Below are 20408 nucleotides of genomic sequence, written 5' to 3'. Positions count from 1 at the left end.
GCATGGCCGTTACTTACTATTGATAAGTATCAAGTCATATTTTCAACCAAGTAGAAGGTTCGCTAGCGTCTAACCGACTCGTTATCAGATCGTGCAAAACAACCAATAGAGCCTGTTCTTTGTTGATATACTTCCAAATCTTGAAATTGATCTTGGAGTCGATTGATCTGGCGTGAATTTTACCTTGAATCTATGTGGGATGAACGGTGCGTTGAAAAACGACGGCACATCCCATCGAGTAATCAATCCCTGCACCATCGCATTCGAGGCCATTGGCTTCAGGTCCCAAGGGCGTTGAAATAGCGGCCACAATCACTGTAAGATCCACAATAGACACAGCTTGTGACAAAAGACAAGTAGATGGAGAACAAAAAGAGGTTGAACATTTCAAAGGTGGTCTAATTTACAAGCTTCAGGACCCGAGAGGCGGCTAATATAGTCACGCCACAGGCATGCACAGCCGTCCCCCCCATATTTCCCCAGACCTTGCCAAAAGAAACAAAGGTACATTTAGTGGGCAGCAGGGGTCTCCTCCTCATCCTCCTCAAACCAGCTCTCCTCAACGGGGGCAGCCTCACCGGCGGCGGCCTGGCCCTCAACCTCAACAACCTGGCTCTCGTAGGCGGAGAGCTCACCGGCGAGGTTAGCCTCCTCGGGGGAAGCGGGGGCCTGGGGGAGAGCGAATTTCTGGACGTGGGCATCGGCGTCGCCAGCCTTGATGGGGGTGGGCTTGTAGGCCTTGAGCTCACGGAGGTAGAGGTCCTGAACAGGGTCGGCTGAAAGTGATGTCAGTATACAGTTGCGGGCGCTATTTCGGAGGGTGATTATCGAGTAAACAGATCCGACTGAAGGATTTCTGCCTTTCTCAATAATTCTGGTAGCGATACATACCGCGGCGGACAGCGGAGGTCAGGAAGGTGCGAGCGACCGGGACCTGTTGCCGAGAGGCACGGGTGAAGAGGGAGCGCTGTTGAGTCGAGTTAGTCCAGCTGTATCGTGAATATATGGGTAAATTGCGCACTCACCGAAGCCCGGAGAGTCTGAGACATCATCTTGACGACGGGGGAGTAAGTCGGTTGAGGTAGGAGATGAGGGGATTGCTCGACAAGGAGATCTGATCCGTTCGTTACCGTGAAGTTCAAAACGACTTCTGTTCGGAAAGAAACTCTTGGCGCTGAGTCAACACCACGTGACTCCGGTTTGCTCTCAGCCGGGCTCATCTCATTCACTATTCACTGCCTCATTCTCTGACTCTCTTTTTCCCCTTCATCTCTCCCCCAGCCCCTCGATCCACCCCCCGTTCTTCTTTCCTCAGCTTGTCTCCGGAACTGGACGCTTCTGCTCTTCATACCCCTGCAGTCTTCAGGTTCGACGATCCCTTTTTCGTGAGTTCGCTCTTACGGAGACCTTGACTGGTTATTTGCGGTCGGACAAGCCGAGGTATCGAGGCTCTGTGAAATCCCCTTTCTTTCTCGAAGAAAAAAACGCAGACCGGTGAAACTTATTCACTCCTGGGGGGTGATCTTTTGCGCTGCACGAGGCCATATCTGAAAGGTAATGACAGCCTTAAGGACACGGAAAGTCTGTGGGGTCGCAACTTGGATGGATCTTTTCATCTAGGCGATGACTTTCATGAGGCCTCGTTGTGTAGTGAATGGAATGAGCTAACATAACTACGTGGGTAGTGGTTCGTTCCAGTTGAGCAGCTGATTTCTTCTTCTCTCGTGGCACAGCCGCCAAGTTGTATTCGCCACTGTTCCTTCGTTACTACAATCGCAAATACAACATCCCCGTCACAGCCAAGCGAATTGCAAAGAGAAGAAAAGCTCAATTTGAAGAAGTTCAACGAGCAACGAAAATGGCGACCGTTTCCAGCCTAGCAAGGCCCGATGCCCTCACTGGAGGCACCCCATGGAAGAAAAATCTTTCTGCGACTCTTTCCTGCCCTGAATGCAAGGAAGTCCCTCCAAATCTCGAGTTTCCCGATTCCCATGAGACCGTCTGCGGCTCTTGTGGTCTGGTTCTCGCTGATCGTGAGATCGACATGCACTCTGAGTGGCGAACCTTCTCGAACGATGACCAGAACAACGACGACCCATCCCGTGTCGGAGATGCCATGAACCCGCTGCTCAATGGAGACCAGCTGGAGACTTCCATCGCCAGTGGAGCTTCTGGTCGTGCTCGTGACCTCTACCGTGCTCAAAACAAGCAGTCCAACGAGAAGGCAAACAAGGCGCTCCTGGCCGCTTACAAAGAGATTGGTGCGCTCTGTGATGGTTTCAACATTCAGAAGAATGTGGCAGACACAGCCAAGTATCTTTTCAAGATAGTTGACGATGCCAAGGCTTTCAAGGGCAAATCCCAGGATGTGATTATCGCAGGGTGCATCTTCATTGCCTGCCGCCAGTGCAAGGTCCCTCGTACATTCACCGAGATCTTTGCTGTGACCAAGGTCACCCGCAAGGAAATTGGACGGATCTACAAGTCTCTTGAGAAGTTCTTCACGAATCAGAATGTCGAGCGCCACGCTGCTGTTCTTTCCAGTGGCGGTGTCGTTGATCCCAATGACACATACACCGCTACCACCTCGACTAAGCCAAGTGAGCTTACCAGCCGTTTCTGTAACTTGCTGGATCTTCCCTTCCAGGTCACCAGTGTTTCTGCTGCGTTGGCTGATCGGGTCACTTCCATGGGTGACCTGGCTGGACGCTCCCCGCTGTCCATTGTGGCCTGCTGCATTTACATGTCCTCGTACTTGATGGGTCAACCTAAGTCTGCAAAGGAGATTTCCGTTGTTGCCCACGTCAGCGACAGTACCATCCGTGGTGCCTACAAGCAATTGTACGCTGAGCGCGAGCGTCTTATTGACCCAGAGTGGATTAAGGATGGCAAGGGCGACATGAACAACTTGCCCGTCGGTTAAATCTTTCAGATAATCGAAACTCCGCTGTTGGATGCACCGTTACTCACTGACATATCCACGGTCTCTACGATCCCTGCATACCAAAAATTTGCATATGGAATTATCACGACCCACTATGAAAGTATGAAAAAAGGCCTTATCTCAAAAAAAAAAAAATTGAAGAAAATGATCTAAATTCTCCGGAAAAAAATCCAGTTCAGTGGTTGACTATGAGCATGTTTCCCTACTAACCCTTGAGCACTGATAGATGTGCCTTTATCTTCTTCTGCGTTCTCATTCTAATTCCCCATTTTGAATGGCAATACCCCTGACTTGAATGTTTTTCAGTCAAAATCGCGTTTCATTTTCTTGCTTTTGAAATTTTACTTGCTTGTCCAGCCGAAGACACCACTGTGTATGTATATGGCAATGGATTTAGCTGAATCAAACCAATTTTAAACCCCCAGGGTTCCATTTATTTTCCAAACTTAGTATGCCATCCTCGGATAGGTTGTTTTCTCCTGGAGAGGACCTCTGGGTTGTAGTGTTGTTCTGGAACTTCCAGGACATGGTGAAGTGTCCTTGATATTTGGAATTTGAAATGCCCCAGTTAACACTAAGTCTCTTCGAATGAATAGGTTTAAGGAGCATTCAAATTAGTATGTTACTGTACTAGGCTGAAAGACTACCTAGAATACCGACTAGACCAGAGAAACCGAAATGCCAAAGGAGACGAAGCTTCCAAAGGACCAAATGGCATTCAACTAAGGCGTCCAATGGACTGGATGATAGAGCTGATCAGTCAATTGATCATTCAGTAAACGACATGCAACACGCAACATTGGGTTGACCAGGTTGAGGTACCATAGATAATGTTAGCAGTAGCAGTAAGTAGTTAAAAGAGGGGAACTGGTAATGTGGGTAGTGCATAGACGCACTTCCACTCGTATTTCAGATATTCAGATCATGAATGGGAAAAAGCGAGAGATAAATGAATGAAACGGACAAGGTATGAGAATAGAAGGGGAGAGGTGAAAAAGCAGCACAGAAAAATAAAATAAAACCAATATTAGGATGACGATCCCACGTCTTGCAGTTCGCTGTCAGATGTTTTCTTCTCATCGATTGAGGGAGTCTTTTCCTCTAATTCGGCTTCGATCTTGTTAGAGGGGGCTTCGACTTCCTCGGAGGCAACTTCGGTGGCTTCTGTGGAAAGTTCCTCTTGCTCGGCATCAACGGCCGGCTCTTCTTTCTGAGTCGTAGGTTCGGGTATCGAAGAAACTGCTTCTTCAATGGGCGATGCCTCGGCAGGCTTTGTCTCAATCACTGGGGCTGAATCGACATCCGGGGAAGAAACTTCTGCAACGACGGGCGATTCTGGGGTCGGGTCGACGGGTTCACCCGCGATATTCTTTGCAATTGCCGGCGCCATGATGGGCTCAGGTTGAATAGATGGCTCCAGGGTCTTTGTTGCTTTGTTCTCATCGCCAACAAGGAGGTTACCATCTTGAGTGACTTGCCAAACATTCCAGGTTTCTGTGATCTTGATCTCTGGAATGGTAGGAAGTCTGGCGTTGGCATTCTCTACGGCAGGCTTTCGCCGGGCAGGGCCACGAGCTCGACCCTTCCGGGCGTCACTGAGCGGCTGCTTCTCTGCGACTTGCTCGGGCTCCTTCTCTTGGGGCTTAGGTTGTTGAGGACCAAGCTGAAGACGAGAGTTCAGGTCTGTGAGGAATCCTGCCTTGAGAGCTGCAATTTTGCTTCCACCAGGACGGGCTGGAATTGAAGGTTTCGCTTTGGGTACGGCTGGCCCTTCGGCTCCAAATTCCTTAGTTTCTGAGCTGGCTGGAACACCTCTGTCTGCCGAGGTGTGAGTACTAGGTTTCGCGGGACGAGATGGAATCTGAGGTTTTGGGCGGCCTGGAATCACTGGTGGCTGGCGCTTCTCCGTAGGCGATGTGGATTGGGGCTGTTTCTGTGGACGAACAGGGATGATCGGTTTGGCGGGTACCTCTGGGCTTTTCAGTTCCTCTGCAGCAGGCTCGACAGTAGTCACTAGCTGTTGACTGTCTGGGGCATCCTCCCAGATATCTTGACTAGGAAAACGTTGCTTGATAGTGTCAGGACGTTGGGGAACCTTCGGGAAATCCTTATCACGTCCAGTCTCGCCTCCCAGAATATGACTAGCCACTTGATGTGAGTTAATCTTATCGGTCTTCATTCTCCGGATGGCTTCTTGGTCGGGTGTCTCAAAAGTCACGGGTGATTCAGCCTTGGGAATATCCGGAGTTGTAACAGTAGCATGAAGCTGTAGGCTGTTGGGTGTGTCTTCCCAGATATCCTGGCTTGGGAATCGGTGCTTAGAGAGATCAGGGCGCTTTCTAAAACGCTCTGCAGTAGAGGCAGGACGCTCCTTCTTGGTTTCCTCCTCTGGGAACAAGGGCTCGTATTCCTCAACATTTTCCAAGGGCGTGTGATTCTCATCATGAGAGTCATATCGAGTTAACATAGGCGCGGCTTGGGCACTGGTAGACCTGCTATTGGAACGGGTATGCGATACGCTAGGAGTGCGGCTTCGGTACTCCTCATCAAAACTTCCACGGGTAGGAGAAACCGCTGGGTGCAAGAATGCCGAATCAGGGCGGACCTCATCAGCAGCTAGGATAGGTGCATCTTCTTCAAGAGCTTCTTCCGCATCAGTAGTCGATTCATTTTGAGCTGATGAAGGAGCAAATCCATCCGGATGGTGAAGAGGGTGTTTTGGGTCGTGAACGTGAATCACATCGCCGTCTGCATAATGACTATGCGAGCTGGACCGGCCATGACGTAGCACGGAGCCAGGAGCCTCCTTTGACCCAGTGACTGAAGCTGGGAAACTCATTTGGCGAAGTGGGGATTCCACCACAGGTTGCGACTCAATGCGGTTTTCCGGCGGGGGAGATGCCATGCGGTGTGTGTATTCATCGGATGCAAGGTATCCAACCTCTTCCTCGGGCGTTCCAATAACAGCGGGTGAAGCACCTGATATTCAGGTCAGCTTTCAAAGAAGAAACTTTCTACTACGAATTTACGACGCTTACCCTTTGTTGGGCCAGACAGGCCGGGGCTTCGAACGATTTTGTTCAGATCGTCACTGCTCAGCGCCCAATCGGGGCGAGGGGTACCCACGCCAGGACCATACTGCCCCTCTTCTTTCACGTACTCGTCGGGGTGCTTTTCATACCATGCCTTCTCAAACTTGTCGGCGTGTTGGACACCGTGTCCGTGAAGGCCATAACTACCTGGTGGTAAAGAAGAATCGCGAGCACTACGGGTGCGGTGGTGATTGCGACCTGGGCGCTGAGAGCCTTGATCTAGATAAGGGCTAGGGGACGGCGCCTGGACATCACCGGCATTGGGATACATTGGAACACGGAATCCATGTTCTTCTCCGAGCTGAGCAGAGAGACGTCGATCGGAGGAAGCAGTTGAAGATTCGGCTCGTGAACCGCTTGCCCGAGAGTGTGACGTACGGCTGATTCGCTCTGACTCGTCGAGTGCGGGGGAGCTTTCGCTATTCCGGCCCAGTCCCGCAGCAGCGGCCTGGCGAGAATCTGTGCGAGTGACCACCTGCACCTTGGCCTTAGCACTTGACGTGGGCAATGAGGGTCTAGGTGCATGAATTTTAAGGTCACTGCTAACGTTGCGAGTTTTAGGAGCGGCATGTTCATGACTTTCAGGCACATTCGCCACATTTAAATCGGCATACTCAATTCCTTCCTCGCCTAGGGAAGGTATCGTTACACTCGGGGGCCGCTGAGGAATCTCGTTGGAGATGGTCCGGGTCATGCTTGGACCACTCCATTCATTGAATGGGGATGGAGCATAGTTGTTCCTCATTGGGGATACTGATCGATCGATACGATGGCTGACCGGACGTGGAGGGATGCCAGGCGTTTCTAAAGAAGAACGCGGTTGGGGTGATCGAGCCGGTCGAGGGGGGACGACCGGGGCGGCTTGGGTAGACATTATGAGTGTTATTTTGAAGCTGTCGGATTTCGATATTAGCTTGGGCTCGACAATGCCCTGCCCCGAGGGCCCGAGGGCCACGTGTTGAAGACAGCTTGGGCCTCTTGCAATGAGCTGATAATCCTTGCAGGCCAAGACCTGCACCAGCAAGGTCTGTGGAGTGAACATCCCGAGCTACCTGCATGAATGCAGGATAGGTCCATGCCCCCTCACCCCAAAAAGTGACTCCTATCAAGGATGAGGGGAGGGAAGGGGATGCGGACAGATGATAAGGTGATATTGATGAAATGACTTACCCAACTTGATTTGTGAGTCAATTTGAATTGATCAAGGCTAATTGGCGAGATACAGAAAGCGAACGGGTCAAATGAAGGGAAAGCAAGATACAATAGAGTCAGAGATTTGAAGGAAAGCAGGATGATGTATGTCCCTTTCTGCCATGACCCACCGAGCGTGACGTGCTCTGACCGCATCCAAGACCTCCAGGCCGGAATTTGATACAATTACAGTGTATTTTACTATCTTATTACAACCTTGGAAGCCCGCTGGAGCCTTCCAAGGCTGGAGCTACAAGGGGTCTCAACCATGTCTTTGCCCAGTGGATTCAAGTTATAACTACAATCTATTATGCAACATGGATGAAGTATGAACTTGAATGAAGACATTGAGTGATTTTCATCACGGTCGGAATCAATAAATTAAGCTCAAATTGCTTTCTTTTTCTCCTGGAGTATTTGCTGAGGCATTTTCCAGGCAAATGCCTCAAAGGAGTGGAGTGTGGTTGTGATCACCTGTGCCTGGGGGCAAATCATGGTCCATATCAGTGTTCATGGCGGTCTATCCAACCAGTCTAGCGTGCAGCAATATGCCTCTCCTTTTTCTTTTTTTCAGAGACTATTGGACCGATAATCTCTAGCGGGAGGGCCAGGCCATGGCCCAAAAGTATATTAATAGCTCGTATCTCCAAATATGCGCTTCACTTAAGCGGAATCCAGAGTGGAATCCAAGTGGAATCCAAGTGGAATCATGAATTCGTGATCGGTGTTGCAGATAAGACGAACCAACGACTACATGTATCACTCCGATTATATCTCTCATTTCATTATTGGTTCTTATGGCCGAGGCGGTGAGCCAAGCAATTGTTCTCCGCATTACATCATAGAATTGATTCCTTATCTTACATCAAAGAGAGATGTGATAAGAAATACTCTATTTCCATTTATATGTACTAGTATATGGATATCAAAGCCTGAGTTATCCATTTCATCTCATCCCGCTCGGCTCTAATAACTTGCCTAATTCATTCATAACCCACCAGGGAATCACGCGAGCATTTCAATTCAAATACCAGACCAGGTGAAAAGTTTAAGAGATCTCCACTCTAAGCCGAGCCTAGCCTTGACAGAAAATGCGCTCAGTACCGCTCCTGCCGAGGGTGTATGACGAAGAATACCCCTAGAAACCAGGTTTCTCTGACGTCTAATGGTGCCTGGGGGTGGACCAGAACTTGGAGGAATCCCGGGTGGCTTGAGGGGTCAGGTGGCGGGTGAAGTTCATCGATCGTGTTCAGCTGCCCAGTGTCCCACTGCCAGGATTTGCGGGGTGACGATCCTGCCAAGTCGATGATATGTACGGAGTAGGTAGTATTAGAGAGAAACAAATCCGGTCGATATTCGGTGCATTCTCTAATTATCCGATTTTTTCTAGAACTTCTCCCGGGCCGTCAATGGTTACATCTACGGATATACCCGTAGGCCTAGCAGGACTGCTATATTAAGCCTGGGAAGAGGGTAAATGGAGCTACGTGGCTGAGAGTCTGCATGTCATCAATTGCACTGCCACTCGAAAACTCCATTTGGGCATAGCCCTGGAAGTATGTCTGTCAGACTGTGACTATCGTGGCTCCAGGCTGCAATAAAACTTCGAAGATTACTAGTAGAGTATCGATTGCCTATCAGGAGCATGAGCTTTAATCGACTAATGACTATGAAATTTAAATTTGTGGAAAAATTAATAGTAGCAGTTGATTCAATGTTTCATTACGATGAAGATATCCTGTATATGGATGTGAAATTGATCAACTTCAAATGTTGTCTCTTCTCTTTCAGACTGGGACAGGAGCACATTGATATCAATTGATACTGTAGAAAATATGAGAAACATGGCTACTGGAATTTTGATTGTCCTGGTAAGCATCATATGTACTAGGAAGTAAGAAAGCTCTGAGAGAAAAAAAAATGAAAAATGACAAAAAGAAGTGACAAGAGTGGGATTTGAACCCACGCCTACAAACGTAGATCAGGAAACGGGATTACCGTAAGAGTCAAGGTGGACCTTAACCTGACGCCTTAGACCAACTCGGCCATCTTGCCAATTGATGGAAGAACCTTCAAACTTTGGTTACATAAACCAAACACCAACAATGAGTATACGTTTCATAGGTAAATTGAACTACACTTCAAATATTGGTAGTAGTAACGTAACTTGAAATCATCATGATGATGATTGCATTCAAATTTTTCAAATATTGTTGCTTCCAGTGCTACATATTCAAACTTGAACTTGAATGTTACATAGATGCACTGACACTTTTGGCTCGAACCTACTACTACATGGATAGATACCAGTAGACTGTGATGTATATTCCAAGCCTGAGGTTCCAAGGTTGATGCCTCAACTTGAAGTGCTGTACCTGACATTCAAGTTTAAAGTCCGAGTCACCAATTAGTATCACATGTGCATGAGCCTGAGTAGGTGGTACTGGAATATAACTACTACTAGTATAGTACATAGCACTCGCTTAAACTTGAAGTTCCAAGGTTGATCTCGTAGCTCGAACCTCGGAAAATTTAAAATTCAAACTTTCAAGGTGCACATACGGGACTTCAAGCCCTGGAGGTATTGAAACTTATCCAGAGCTGCCACCTGGTGCATATGGATCCACGTGAGCCCGAGCACTCAAGTGCTGGAACTTCAAGTCAAATTTTATGTAGGTAGGCTCCAAATATCCATCCACATCATGATGTGCAACATTGGAAGCATTGGCAATTTGGCATACATCTATCCACACATGTAACTGACTGAGTCTAGATGGATGCCCTGGGTGTCGGCTATTCTGCCCGAGTCATGCGGTGATCCATACTACTCAAGTGCTAGTACTTCAAGTTACCAGTGAGTATTCCGGTACAATGCAGAGAATAAAGACTCTTCAAATGCAATTACTACATATAATCGATTCACCTGGGCAGGGCACCTGTGTTATTGAGTGACAATTGAAAGAACATCAAGATATCTTGCCTACTAGTGCATGTGGTAAAGAAGGAACCTGAAGAACTTGAAGAGGATCTTATAAGAACTAGGTAGAGGAAAACCATACAAACTTGGAACTTTCAAGTTTTAAATATGCTCGCAACGAGGACAACGACGTGTCGTGAAGACGCCCGGGCTCAGAGGCTAGCCACTGGCTATTAAAGAGATACTAGTACAGAAAGGAAGAAGAGCAAGGTCATGACGCATTCCATTGCAAGTTGCCCCGGGCAAAGGTTCTTTCGAAAATTTCGAATCGAGCATCTTATCATTTCTCCCACATACACCTAACCCCCTCCAGTGCTATATGCCAACGCACCAAACCACAGGAATGAAGGAAGTGGCAGGAAACTAGGTTCGAAAACCAAGCGCATTAAACGATCATCTGTACAACACTCTGGCCACCCAGAGTCTTGCTGCTCACGAAATCCTGTTTCTTCAGACCAGCCAAAGCATAGAAGAGAGCGGCAATTATAAGGACCACGGCGGCAGCAATCAAACTGGAAGCTCCAGTGCAGAGACTGGCCCATTGAATAGCGCTGAGAGCGGTGTACATGGCGGCTCGCATCCAGTTGGTCGTGAAGCGGCGGATGAAGCCATCGAATGCGCCAGAGGTGGGACAGATGCGGAGGAGCCAGGGGACTTCAATGAAGAGGATTACCAAAGCGGAGGCGCTGATGGACGATTAGGAAAAGGCAGATTTTCTTGCTGGGGCGCAAAACTTACATGGCGAGGACAGCAAAGATGATCCGAACAACATGGAAGGTGAAAATGTTGGCGATTCCCAGCGCCAAGCATAGAATGATTCCCAGAACACCGGTCCTAACAGACAATAATTAGCTCGTGATTTCTTGCGCGCAGATAGCAGGCCGAGCAGAGCCGGCGCAATTTTCTGCCAAAGCGCCCAAGGTATTTGCTGCCCCAGCGCATCCTTATTTGCAACCTGTGATATAAAGTTCCAAGCTAAAGGCCCGGGGCTGGTTTCCCAAGGAAAAGTCCATCGTTACTAACCATTGACCGTAAATACCTAGAGAAGCGCAATGTTAGCGGGGAATCCGCCAGTAGCTGATCGACAGAGCTGCCGGAGCAGCACGAGGCAATACGTACTGAAGTTTCGCGACCGGAACTCGTCAGCCAGCGTCATGATGGGCAAATAGATAACAAAAGTTTGCAGAAATTAGAGACTGCAGACTTGGATTGAAATCACTTGATGTGGCGATTTGCTTAAGAGAAGGGTTCAAGAGAGAAGTGTACACGCGGCTGATTAGCCACTGGCACCAACGGGCGGGCGGTCAGTCACTGAAACGCAAACAAAACAAAGCGGCAACTCGTCAGTGTCGATCAGGTACCCAACTAGGGCTATAAAATATTTCCGAAGTTGGAAGCTGTTTATTAGGGACCTTTATATGATGAATTCGCGCAGCAAGATGAAACTAGTCAATTTAACATGTAAAAATCCTAGATTAGGGTTGCATCCTACTAGAATTTATTCACTCTCCCCTTTATCCAAGACAGACATCAAACATTCAAATACCTTTCTCCAGGCTACCACATATATTTAGTAACCTTTGAACTCTTTACTCTGTACAGAGTGGAGTATGGATAGCTGCTCTCTACCTTCACGTGAAAGACTTTAAAATGTAAGAATAGTGGTCCCTCAGTATGTATACTACATAAAGTACAACAAAAGTACGGGCTCCAGGGCTGCAGGCAAGCATTCCACTATTTGGATGCCCCAGGAAACTACCTAAGTGTACTATGAGATAATCTGCCAGAGATAGCTCAACATTTCAAACCCATGCAGATGTCATATAATAAGTATATTCCAGATCGAACAAAAAAAAGAAGATAAAAGATCATGTTTTAATGCAAAAAAAGAAATGATAAGAGGGAGATTCGAACTCCCGCCCCGAAATCGAGACACGGATATTTGGATCAGGTATACCTGAACCGTGCGCCTTGGACCGCTCGGCCATCTTACCAATGTGATATCCAGAAGCCATTTTATGATTATATCATTAAAGATTGAAGATGCAAACCAAAGTTGACCTACCATAATGCCTGTTCAAGAAAGATTCACCAAGCATTCAATGTTCACTACGTTCACTTTGCACACAGCAATCTGGCAGCACCAGATATCTCTTAAACTCACGCACTGCCAATTGGAGAAGATGATGCCTATATTCACATCAGGACATACATGCATCATGATACTTGCATATACTAAGTCAACTTCCACAATCAGTTAGTAATTCACCCTATAGCCTATCATGTGACCTTACCTGAAGATATAAAGCTTTCGAGATAGCCCATCTGGCAGTGATAATGCCCAGCCAACACACTATGAAATATCTCAATAACTGATCATTAATCTGGCTGTTGCACACCTGGGTATCCCTACTTTTAACATATGTGAAGTTTGTGCTTCTAAGGGTGAATTGATGAATCTAGAGCTATTATAACCCTGGAAAACTTCAAAGCATATCGACAAGGAGACCAAAGAGTTCTGTAACTTGAAACTTCATTTAAAGGAACACTTAATCATACGTCAGTTATAATTATATGGACTTCGCGAGGCAAATGAATCAATATCACCCAGCGTAGAGACATTCCAACATCTATAATCGTCTGATATCGAGACACAACATTTGAAAGATAAGAATTATCGCGCTTCCACCTAGAAGGCGGCTTCGAACGGCAATGTTGGAAGAGTTGACTTCGTCCTTCACATCGTTTCGTTCAAGAACCATTCTTCAAACCGCGACTCTTCAAACTGTGACTGCACAGCATATCGGATTTTCTTAGATCCCAAATCCAGATTTCAAAATGCTGATGCTCAAGTATCTTTCCGACTCATTACTTCCTTCGCTATCTCGGACTTTCAATTCACAGAGTTCCCAGCCCATTGAGATACCTCTACCTCCCCGAAACAGTCTCGCTGGGCTTCCCGCTGAGCTTTTGTTGACGATTTCTGATTTCCTTTCTCCGACTGAATGTATCATTTTCTCGCTCTGCAACTGTCGCTTCCTCGCAGTTTTGTATCGCCCTCTCACTGAACAAGCATCTCCGTTCAGAGAGCTTGCCAGGATTCCGATATTGGAGTCGATACAGCCAAGTCTGCCAGACCAATACGTCTGTTATCTGTGCTGTCAGTTGCATAGATACAATGATGCGAGGTCTCCGGATGGCTTTGGACTCCCAGACTATTGCAACATCTGGCCAGAGCGATGTTTGATCTTTGCAGACCGCAATATGCCCTCGAGCGCGACCCATCAAATGGAGTGGTTGCCGCTGGGATCACAGACCAGGAGAGAATTCAGATTATCATTCTCACATGCTCAATTAACCATGAGAAGCTTTCACTATGGCCTGGAATCCGGAATTCACCCAGATGCGCTATTTTACACCCAGGCTTGGGAATATTCCGTGACACAGTTCGCAATGTATAAGTCAATTTCCTCATTTGAGGCACAAATACAGGCAAACCCACCAGGTCTTTGTCTAAGAATACAGGACGTTATTCTTCTATGCAACCACAATTCGCACATTGATCTGACAGATAAATCATTTTAAGATATCCCCTGGCCCCCAAGAGTCAATTCCCAGCCCCATTCACACACCCAATAAATTGATTTATATGCAAGCATGTCTCAAACTGGCCACAACTGAATTTTCATCAGCATGCGGTGGACATTGGACTTGAAGTTGGCCCGAGTATCGGTGAGCAGTCAAAAAATCACTCAAAGTGCAATCTGTGTGGAACAGACTACCAGGTTGAACACCGAATATATCACGGAAACGAAACGGGTATTGTTCTGACAAGGTGGTTTAACTTGGGCCCTGGCTTCAGCCCAGAGGACAACCGATGGAAAGTCCTCTGTACGGCATCGAATGATGCCGTCCTGGACCCAGTTGAACGGCTGGAAAGCCCGAGAAGAAGTTGGGAGAACGGAGCGGCCTCACTCCAGTCACTGGATGAGCTGAAGAAAAAGAACGTGGCCTTGCTCAAAGACCATCAATTTATGAAGGTCATGCGAAAGAGTTCTGTGGCCGAGGGGATCTGGGAAATCCCATCGAAGCTTCACCGCGGCAAGTGGGAACCTGCTTCCATATGGAAAGCAAGACTGAATCAATGGAAAAGATCTCCATTGAGATCTCCAATTGGCGGTCAGTCTAGTCTTGAGGCCACGAGTGGCGAGGGCGACGATGTCACCTCATGAGGTTTTCAACCGGCCAGAGCATGCAAGAGAAGAATTTACAGAATGAGCAAAACAAGTGAGAGGTTTCCAATGAAGAAGTGAAATTTCTAAAAATGCATATTCTCTTGCAAACATAGAATAGTAGAATTTCCAGGTGATGGAAACCTCAGATATTAAGATCAGAGTAATTGAGATATGCCCATAGAAGTCAAAGTTTTAGAAGAGACCTTCAATGTGAAGCTAATTTGAAGAAAAATATAGAGGAGAAGTGAAGCCACAACATGTATTTCAAAGGAAGCTCCGTGAGAGATAAATATCCTACGCTATTTCTCTTCCTTCCTCCTCCCTCCTCTATCTTCCTCCCTCATCCACCTTCCCCTCTCCTCACATCTCCTACCACTTTTCATCCAATCATCTTCACACACTCCCATCGAGACTAAAACTTTGTTTCATCATGAGTTCAATCAAATAGACTGACTGGTCAACCGGAAACCCGAGACCGATGCAATGGAAGCCAATTTCGAGCACTTGGATGCTGCGGTTGCTCACCTCTTGAACATCCTGCGTGGGGACAGAATCCTCTTTTACTTCATTGGGGGATATGCTGCATGTCTCTTGACAAATACAAGAATTCCAGAGGTATTTATCAGGACCAAAATACGACTCTTTGAGAGAATTTCAAGATTAACGAACAGCTAGAACTTTCCATTCTGGATGATGCTCAGCGTGACTTGCATTCGAGCCAGGCCAGCTTCTGTGACTGGATCCTCATAACCAGAGAACACAGCATTAGGAGCGAGGTTCTTTAAATGGTTCTCAATCACAATGGTTGGCACCTGGGTATATCAGCTTCAAGTTCAGGATCCATATGGTGAAGAGGTAAGTTCACTTACAGTAGCTGCTCCAAATATTGGCTTGTTGTAACTTTCACTCCAGTATCGATGATGAAGATCGACCATAGCATAAGCTGCCACGGCAGTTTTGATGTTAAGCTCGGGATTTCGGAGAAGACTCTGTATTACACAGAAGCCACCGGCACTATCTCCAGTGAGAAATATCCGGTCCAGATCTGCACGGAGATTGAGTTGAGGGTAGAGAGCTGTCAAGTTCAATTCCAGACTCTCAGAAAGCCATAACCAAAAGCTGTCTATATCGGAGAGAATATCCATGCCAGTTGATTCAGGCATGAGACGATAGTCTGGGAGAAACGAAAATTGCTCGTTGAGACACACCGAGTTCCAGAAGCCTAAATGTGAACGGTATATTTGTCAGTGTTGCCTGAGACATAATGAATTTCGCAACTTGAAGCTTCAATAGTCCACGCGTGTACATGAGAGTGTGTCATCATCAGTTTTGATACATACCAGTTTGGTATAAACTGAGAGTATAGCCGACTTCCTCCTATGAGGAACCCGCCATGAAAAGTGGTAATCAACGGTCTCCTTTCCGTCAAGTCGGCTCCCTCGGCGATAAGAACTTTGGGAACCAGAATCGAGAGAAATATTGGGATTCGATGAACTTCCTTATACTTAACATCATGAATATAGAAGTCCTTGAGCTTGGTCGGATCGTAGGGCGGGGGATTCTCGTCGGGCATGTTGACGTGGTTTTTTGGTCAAATAAAACGAGTCTCAATTTTAAAATGCACGAGAGTAGTCAAGAGGGTTAATATGAAGTACTTCAAATGTCGAGAAAGCCCAAGCTTTAGATATCAGTACAACTTTAATATAGCTCTAGACAGAAAGGTGCGGGAAACTTGTGAAGGCGATTTAAATATCGTGGTAGCTTGTACTCAAGGTACTTGGTGTCAGCTAGAGCTCGGTTATATTTGTTCCGGTTTATTTCTCCCGTTGGCTGGACCGGAAATATCAGGTTGTGTGAAAGAAAGTTGGCCTGAACTATGTACGCTCAAGATAGGAACTCCGGGGCCCGGGGCTAGATGCGGTAACATCGCTCCGAGCCCCGGAATTTCCGAGTCAGAACGAACTAATAATGCGGGGCTGTTTGGCTAATCCGGACACGATAGGGTTCAAAATTCAGGGCCACCTGGGTGATATATATCCGCTTACAATGTCCAGGTGGTAGATCCATGCCGAGGTCTATTTCTCCAGTGCTCCTGAGGCGTTATGTACTATACGAATAATCTTGAAATTTCAATGCATTGATTTTTGTTTCTTGATACCTTGAATAAAGCCAATCTCATGTCAATTTGAATGAAAAATAACAATATGGTAATCAAAACAATCATTAGTCTCATAGCTTGCATATTGCTCAATGACTGCCAAAGCTCACAGCTGCAGACGGATCATGAATAGATATCGTCTTGGTCGTCAAAAACTCTCGTAGAGCATACTTGCCATTATTCCTGCCCCATCCGCTAGCCTTGGTGCCTCCAATAGGAGCGTTAGCCTCATCGTACTCGGTGATTGTCCCGATATGAACCTGGCCACACTCAATTCGACGAGCTACCTTCAGCGCTGCAAGAATGTCACGGCTATGAACTGCAGCATTCAAGCCGTACTTGTTTGAGTTGGCCAGCTTGACAGCTTCATCTTCATCTTCAACCACATAGACTACCATGGAAGGACCAAACGTCTCTTCACTGAATATTTGGTCCTCTGGTTTAACACCAGTAATAACAGTGGGTGTGATTGCGGCTTTGGTGTCATCGCGAAATTCATTATTACCGACGATAAAAGATGCTCCATTCTGTACAGCGGCATCGATAAGTGACTTGGCCCGATGGGCAACGCCGACAGTGACAGCGGAGCCCGCACCATCAGAGTACTGACTTCTGACATGGTCTACCAGTACTTGGGAAAAGCGCTGGGCAATATCCTTGACAACGATGACGCGATCTGTAGACATACAGATCTGACCGTGATGCAAGAATGCACCCTTAGCGCATAAGGCTGCAGCCTGCTCAAGATCTGCATCTTTAAGAATGATTGAAGGTGCCTTGCCTCCCAGTTCCATCAGTACCGGCTTCCAGTATTTTGATGCTAGTTGCCCGAGTATGCTTCCAACAATATTGCTTCCAGTAAAAGATACCTTAGCGATAGCGCGGTGCGCAATGATTGCTTCAGTCACACTGGGAGAGTCTTCCCTCCGAGCCTGAAGTGTGTTGATACATCCAGCGGGTAGGCCCGCATCAAAGAAAGCCTGGACAAGCGAGTGATGAACAGCTGGACACAGCTCTGAAGCTTTAAAAACAACAGTACACCCAGCTCCGAGAGGCCCAGCGAGCGCACGTGAAGATATAATCATACTAGCATTCCAGGGCGCGATAGCGAGAACAGGACCAACTGGCTCCTTGAATACCATACAGAATGCACCAGGTCCCTGTGGTGTAGGAAGTTCACCAGTGCACTCTTGCGATATGTTGGATCCGATTTCACGAAGGTTTGCCGCAGCAAGGCTCACGTTGAAGCGGGCCCATTCTTCCGAACACGAAGTTTCAAGTATTTGAAGAGCAACGAATGGCTCCTCACGGCTTTCGACTATCTCCGCTGCTTTGAACAAAATGTCGCGGCGCTGAATGTAGGTTGTATTTTTCCACTGCTGGAAGGCTGTATATGACGACTCCACAGCATCGTGGGCAATCTCGGCTGAAGCGCCTTGCGCGAGATGAACTTCGGTGGCTTTTGCTGCTGATTGAACACTGATAAGTCGAGATTCGTCGATTGGCAGTGGCTTACCATTGATCACGACAGGGACGACGTTCCGGTTATCCTGTGTCTTCAAAAATGTGATAGACATGATGAGTTTGATGTTTGATGTTTAAATTAGTCTCAATTTTAGAAAAAAATCTAAGGAGTAACCGTGGAAGAAGGTGGCTTCATATGGCTAAGATCTTAACTCCAAGTCCGAGAAATGAGAATGCATGAAGTGAAACATCGGCTATAAATTGTCTTATTCCCGCCCCGGTTTCCGGTCATTCCCCGCTCTTGAAGTATGAGTGAAAAGTAATAATCCTCATTGGTTCAGAACCCGAAACTTGTGTACGTTGCAGAGATTCGAGGGCTTATTGAATAGATAAGTACTACATTGGTCCGTAATTCCGGTATAGGATTGACACTCATTCTCATTTCCTTCTACCGTGAGTATTACTTTCTGTCAAAGTGTGGATAATAGTCTGAGTCAGGCTGACTAGTTCATTAAAGAGAATATCGCAATGCACTGGCGAAGCATGGACACGATCATCCGGATGGGATGTCCGCTATCCCAGGTGCCCGGTATGTGGACCACATTTCAATATTATCAGGAGAATTCTGACCTTGTTTCCTGGAAAGGCCGAGGTATTATAATATGATAATATAGAATAGAAACTCAAATTCAAATTCCTATACCTAAAGTCTCGCTAGTCCTCCCATATCAGCACAGGTTTTATTGTGTGACCAGACTCCATATCTTCAACAGCCTTATTCACATCCTTGTAAGAGTAGGACTTGGATATCTTGTCGATAGGAAACCGACCTTGCTTCCAGAATTCAACTAGTGCTGGAATAAACTATTATTTCTCGAATTAGTTCTTCGTGATTTTGAAACGAAGTCAGTATATCAAGGTTTAAATGGTGTTCTCACCGTTTTTGGTACAGAGGAACCTTGACATGACCCGACATAGCTGACATTTCGGCCTATCCAAGTTGCAGGCTCAATTTGAACGAACCTGCCATGAGGTGCGCCACCGACTGTAGCTGCAATACCATTGTTCGCAGTGGCAGCGATCATATTCTGAATCACAGTCAAGTTTCCCGTACAGTCGACTGTACGGTCGACGCCATCACCATCTGTCAGAGAATTTAGCAACGCAACGATATCGCCACCCTTTGAGTTGACTGTGTGCGTAGCTCCAAGTTCCTTTGCAATATCAAGTCGCAAGTCTACAATATCAACGGCAATAATCTTGGATGCAGGCGTGAAGTTCTTTGCAGCCATAATGGCCGCGAGACCCACCCCTCCAACTCCAAATATCGCAATTGACGACCCGACTTGTGGCTTCAGGACGTTAAGCACCGTACCTGCGCCAGTCTGAATACCGCAACCAATAATGCATAATATCTCAAGAGGGAGGCTTTTGTCAATCTTCACTGCGCAGAAACCACGAACAATCGAACGCTTTGAAAAGGATGACTGCCCGAAATAGGCTGAGTTGATATCTTTTCCATCCAGTGAGAAAGTCTTCGTGCCGTCCAAGCGTGCTCCACCAAAACACACACGTTCCCCATTCTTGCAATATGATGGACTGCCTCGCTGACATGGCTTGCATTCGAGACACGCGTTATATGTGAGAAGAACATGATCGCTGACTTCGACATGTCGAACGTCCGCTCCGACTTTCTCGACGATTCCAGACCCCTCATGTCCTAGAATTGCTGGCAGACCTGGACCTTTGTGACCCTGTGAATAAAATGAGAAATAGTTAGTAAGTGAAAGGGCTGTGAAGTCTATTACTAGACAGAGAAGACGCTGGGCTCTGTAGACATTGAAGAGAGAGAGAGAGAGAGAGAGAGAGAGAGAGAGAGCTCACATGTGCAGATGCTAGATCGGTATGGCAAATTCCGGTAGCAATCATTTTTACAACAATCTCATCCCGGCGCATCTCCTTTAGCTCGACAGTTTTGAGCTCAAAACAACCTCCCAGCTCAGACTACAAGGGCCTCGGTACTGCCCAGTCCATCCTGTTGGTTTGTTGCTGCCATTTCATCAAGAGAATACTGCGAATATAGCACAAGAATTACTAGAATCTTGATACCCAAACTTGCAACTACCTGAAACAGTCACTATATAAAATTTTATGAAAGAAGTGGCCCAGACAAGAACCGTGACGTCGTGAGTCGGTCTTTCGCGGGGTGTTTTCCCGGCAGCACACTCGGAGAGGATGCCGACCCACCCCAGCGGGGTGATGTTAACTCCCTGGAGTCCGGGCGTGAACACTAACCCCGCATGTACGCGTAAGCACTACGGCCAAATGGCAGATTATGATCAATGTC

The 20408-nt window shown here is 47.1% G+C and overlaps 8 protein-coding genes across 8 annotated transcripts; 2 read left to right on the top strand and 6 right to left on the bottom strand.

Annotated features, from left to right (window-relative positions):
• Positions 1–510: 510 nt before the first annotated feature.
• N7483_009688 (ATP synthase subunit H) lies at positions 511–1052 on the bottom strand (the record flags this gene model as incomplete). Its single annotated transcript, XM_057093115.1, has 3 exons — positions 511–776; positions 892–967; positions 1026–1052. 3 exons carry the CDS (start codon positions 1050–1052, stop codon positions 511–513), a joined length of 369 nt encoding a protein of 122 aa, XP_056944289.1.
• Positions 1053–1858: 806 nt separating this feature from the next.
• Positions 1859–2923, top strand: N7483_009687 (transcription factor SUA7; the record flags this gene model as incomplete). The annotated part of the gene is made up of 1 exon (XM_057093114.1): positions 1859–2923. One exon carries the CDS (start codon positions 1859–1861, stop codon positions 2921–2923), a length of 1065 nt encoding a protein of 354 aa, XP_056944288.1.
• A 1048-nt stretch (positions 2924–3971) lies between these two features.
• On the bottom strand, positions 3972–6910 carry N7483_009686 (Aim21 family protein; the record flags this gene model as incomplete). Its single annotated transcript, XM_057093113.1, has 2 exons — positions 3972–5923; positions 5983–6910. The coding sequence occupies 2 exons, from the start codon at positions 6908–6910 to the stop codon at positions 3972–3974; spliced, it is 2880 nt and encodes a 959-aa protein (XP_056944287.1).
• A 3679-nt stretch (positions 6911–10589) lies between these two features.
• N7483_009685 (Tvp18 family protein) lies at positions 10590–11360 on the bottom strand (the record flags this gene model as incomplete). The annotated part of the gene is made up of 4 exons (XM_057093112.1): positions 10590–10890; positions 10943–11038; positions 11228–11243; positions 11324–11360. The coding sequence occupies 4 exons, from the start codon at positions 11358–11360 to the stop codon at positions 10590–10592; spliced, it is 450 nt and encodes a 149-aa protein (XP_056944286.1).
• A 2537-nt stretch (positions 11361–13897) lies between these two features.
• Positions 13898–14436, top strand: N7483_009684 (uncharacterized protein; the record flags this gene model as incomplete). The annotated part of the gene is made up of 2 exons (XM_057093111.1): positions 13898–13936; positions 13963–14436. The coding sequence occupies 2 exons, from the start codon at positions 13898–13900 to the stop codon at positions 14434–14436; spliced, it is 513 nt and encodes a 170-aa protein (XP_056944285.1).
• A 674-nt stretch (positions 14437–15110) lies between these two features.
• N7483_009683 (alpha/beta hydrolase) lies at positions 15111–16012 on the bottom strand (the record flags this gene model as incomplete). Its single annotated transcript, XM_057093110.1, has 3 exons — positions 15111–15251; positions 15309–15661; positions 15718–16012. The coding sequence occupies 3 exons, from the start codon at positions 16010–16012 to the stop codon at positions 15111–15113; spliced, it is 789 nt and encodes a 262-aa protein (XP_056944284.1).
• A 674-nt stretch (positions 16013–16686) lies between these two features.
• Positions 16687–18174, bottom strand: N7483_009682 (uncharacterized protein; the record flags this gene model as incomplete). Its single annotated transcript, XM_057093109.1, has 1 exon — positions 16687–18174. One exon carries the CDS (start codon positions 18172–18174, stop codon positions 16687–16689), a length of 1488 nt encoding a protein of 495 aa, XP_056944283.1.
• A 601-nt stretch (positions 18175–18775) lies between these two features.
• Positions 18776–19990, bottom strand: N7483_009681 (NAD(P)-dependent alcohol dehydrogenase; the record flags this gene model as incomplete). The annotated part of the gene is made up of 3 exons (XM_057093108.1): positions 18776–18925; positions 19000–19815; positions 19946–19990. 3 exons carry the CDS (start codon positions 19988–19990, stop codon positions 18776–18778), a joined length of 1011 nt encoding a protein of 336 aa, XP_056944282.1.
• Positions 19991–20408: the final 418 nt, after the last annotated feature.

Source organism: Penicillium malachiteum (genome assembly GCF_028827825.1).
Source record: "Penicillium malachiteum strain IBT 17515 chromosome Unknown utg000004l:1.0-4883003.0:1.0-4884900.0, whole genome shotgun sequence".
In the NCBI taxonomy this organism is placed as follows: Eukaryota; Fungi; Ascomycota; class Eurotiomycetes; order Eurotiales; family Aspergillaceae; genus Penicillium; species Penicillium malachiteum.
This window is presented reverse-complemented; position numbering and strand designations above follow the sequence as displayed.